Below are 1,256 nucleotides of genomic sequence, written 5' to 3'. Positions count from 1 at the left end.
CAGAAGCTATAAACATTTTTAATACCTCAAAATTATTTTTATTGATAGATATGACCAAAATACTGTGAGAGTTTTTTTCTGTCTATTGTAATAATCTTATCAGTTATTTTTTCTTCATGCTCTGAATTATAGCTTGAAGTTCCTTTTTGTCTTAATTTGATTTTTTTTTTTTTTTGCAAGTTCACATCAAACTTGAATTTTACCTTCTTGGTCTTATCGTAAGTTCTTTGTGCTCAAATTTGTTCTGGATTATGTATTCCTTTTGTTTTGTAAATATTGTATTAAAATACAAGTTTCTGTGTAGGCTATGCTGGTTTCTTTTGATGTTTCTTAAGTTCTGGAATCATTTAGTTTTAGTGTTAGGGAGATATGAGGAGGGGACCCTGACTGGTTCTTCTGTTTCCAAGTCTTGTGTTCCTCTAGTAATATTTTTTCAGGCACATTTCTTCAACTGGTGCATTATAGCTCTGGATTAGGTTCTAAACATCTGTTACCTGGATTATTTCAGCAGGGTCACACTTAGGCTGGCTGCCTTCTTTATAGCTTAAAAAAAATTCCTTTCACAGTAATAAGCATATTTTATAGGCTGAAGTAAAAATCTTTTAAACTGACTTTTTTGGGAAAGCTTTCTTGTTTTGGCTTTTCATTTCTTTTCTAAACATAAATTGAGAGAGAAACCTTTAGGAATTCCCCAAGGTTAGGCTCTTAATTTATTTTTATTTATTTATTTCTTTTTTTTTCCTGTAGCCCACTTACCAAGTGAAGGCTCTTAATTTAAATCCATGGTTTATACATTGAATAGCTTAAGTATTTTTAAAATGGGTTTGTACTTTAGCATATCTTAAAACTGTGTATTTTTTGTTAAATATTTAATATCACTTTATGAAGTTTCAAATGCCTATTTATTTTAAAACTTAATTCATCTAAACAGGGGAGGAGAACCTAGTCATGTTCCTTTTAGCACCACCAACGTTCATCTTACCTGTGCTGTGTCCAGAGTGCTCCTGCTATATAGATGCTTGCAAATTTTGTATAATTGTATGTTCATTTTCATGTGTATATATTTTACAGCTGTGTCTATATTTCATTTATTTAAGATCTGGACGTTGGTAGTTGGCTATGTGTTGACTGTTTCATTCAAGTGGAATGCAAGCACTGAACGCTACTTGAGAGCAGTTTCAATTCCTGTCTGGATTATATTGCTTTTTCATTTAGGTGGGTTCTTTCTTTTTTAAAAAAAGTCAAGTTTAAGATCA

At 31.2% G+C, this 1,256-nt stretch overlaps 1 protein-coding gene across 1 annotated transcript in view; it reads left to right on the top strand.

Annotated features, from left to right (window-relative positions):
* Positions 1–1,256, top strand: part of TMEM245 (transmembrane protein 245) — a 95,661-nt gene that overhangs the window by 13,833 nt on the left and 80,572 nt on the right. The window contains exon 2 of the mRNA XM_012638526.1: positions 1,098–1,215. Coding sequence (XP_012493980.1) covers positions 1,098–1,215 — 118 coding nt within the window. The remainder of the gene's footprint in view (positions 1–1,097; positions 1,216–1,256) is intronic.

This window comes from Propithecus coquereli, unplaced genomic scaffold (assembly GCF_000956105.1).
Source record: "Propithecus coquereli isolate 6110/MARCELLA unplaced genomic scaffold, Pcoq_1.0 Scaffold130, whole genome shotgun sequence".
Taxonomy (NCBI): Eukaryota; Metazoa; Chordata; class Mammalia; order Primates; family Indriidae; genus Propithecus; species Propithecus coquereli.
The sequence above is the reverse complement of the archived record's forward strand: the minus strand, read 5'-3'. Positions and strand labels throughout refer to the sequence as shown.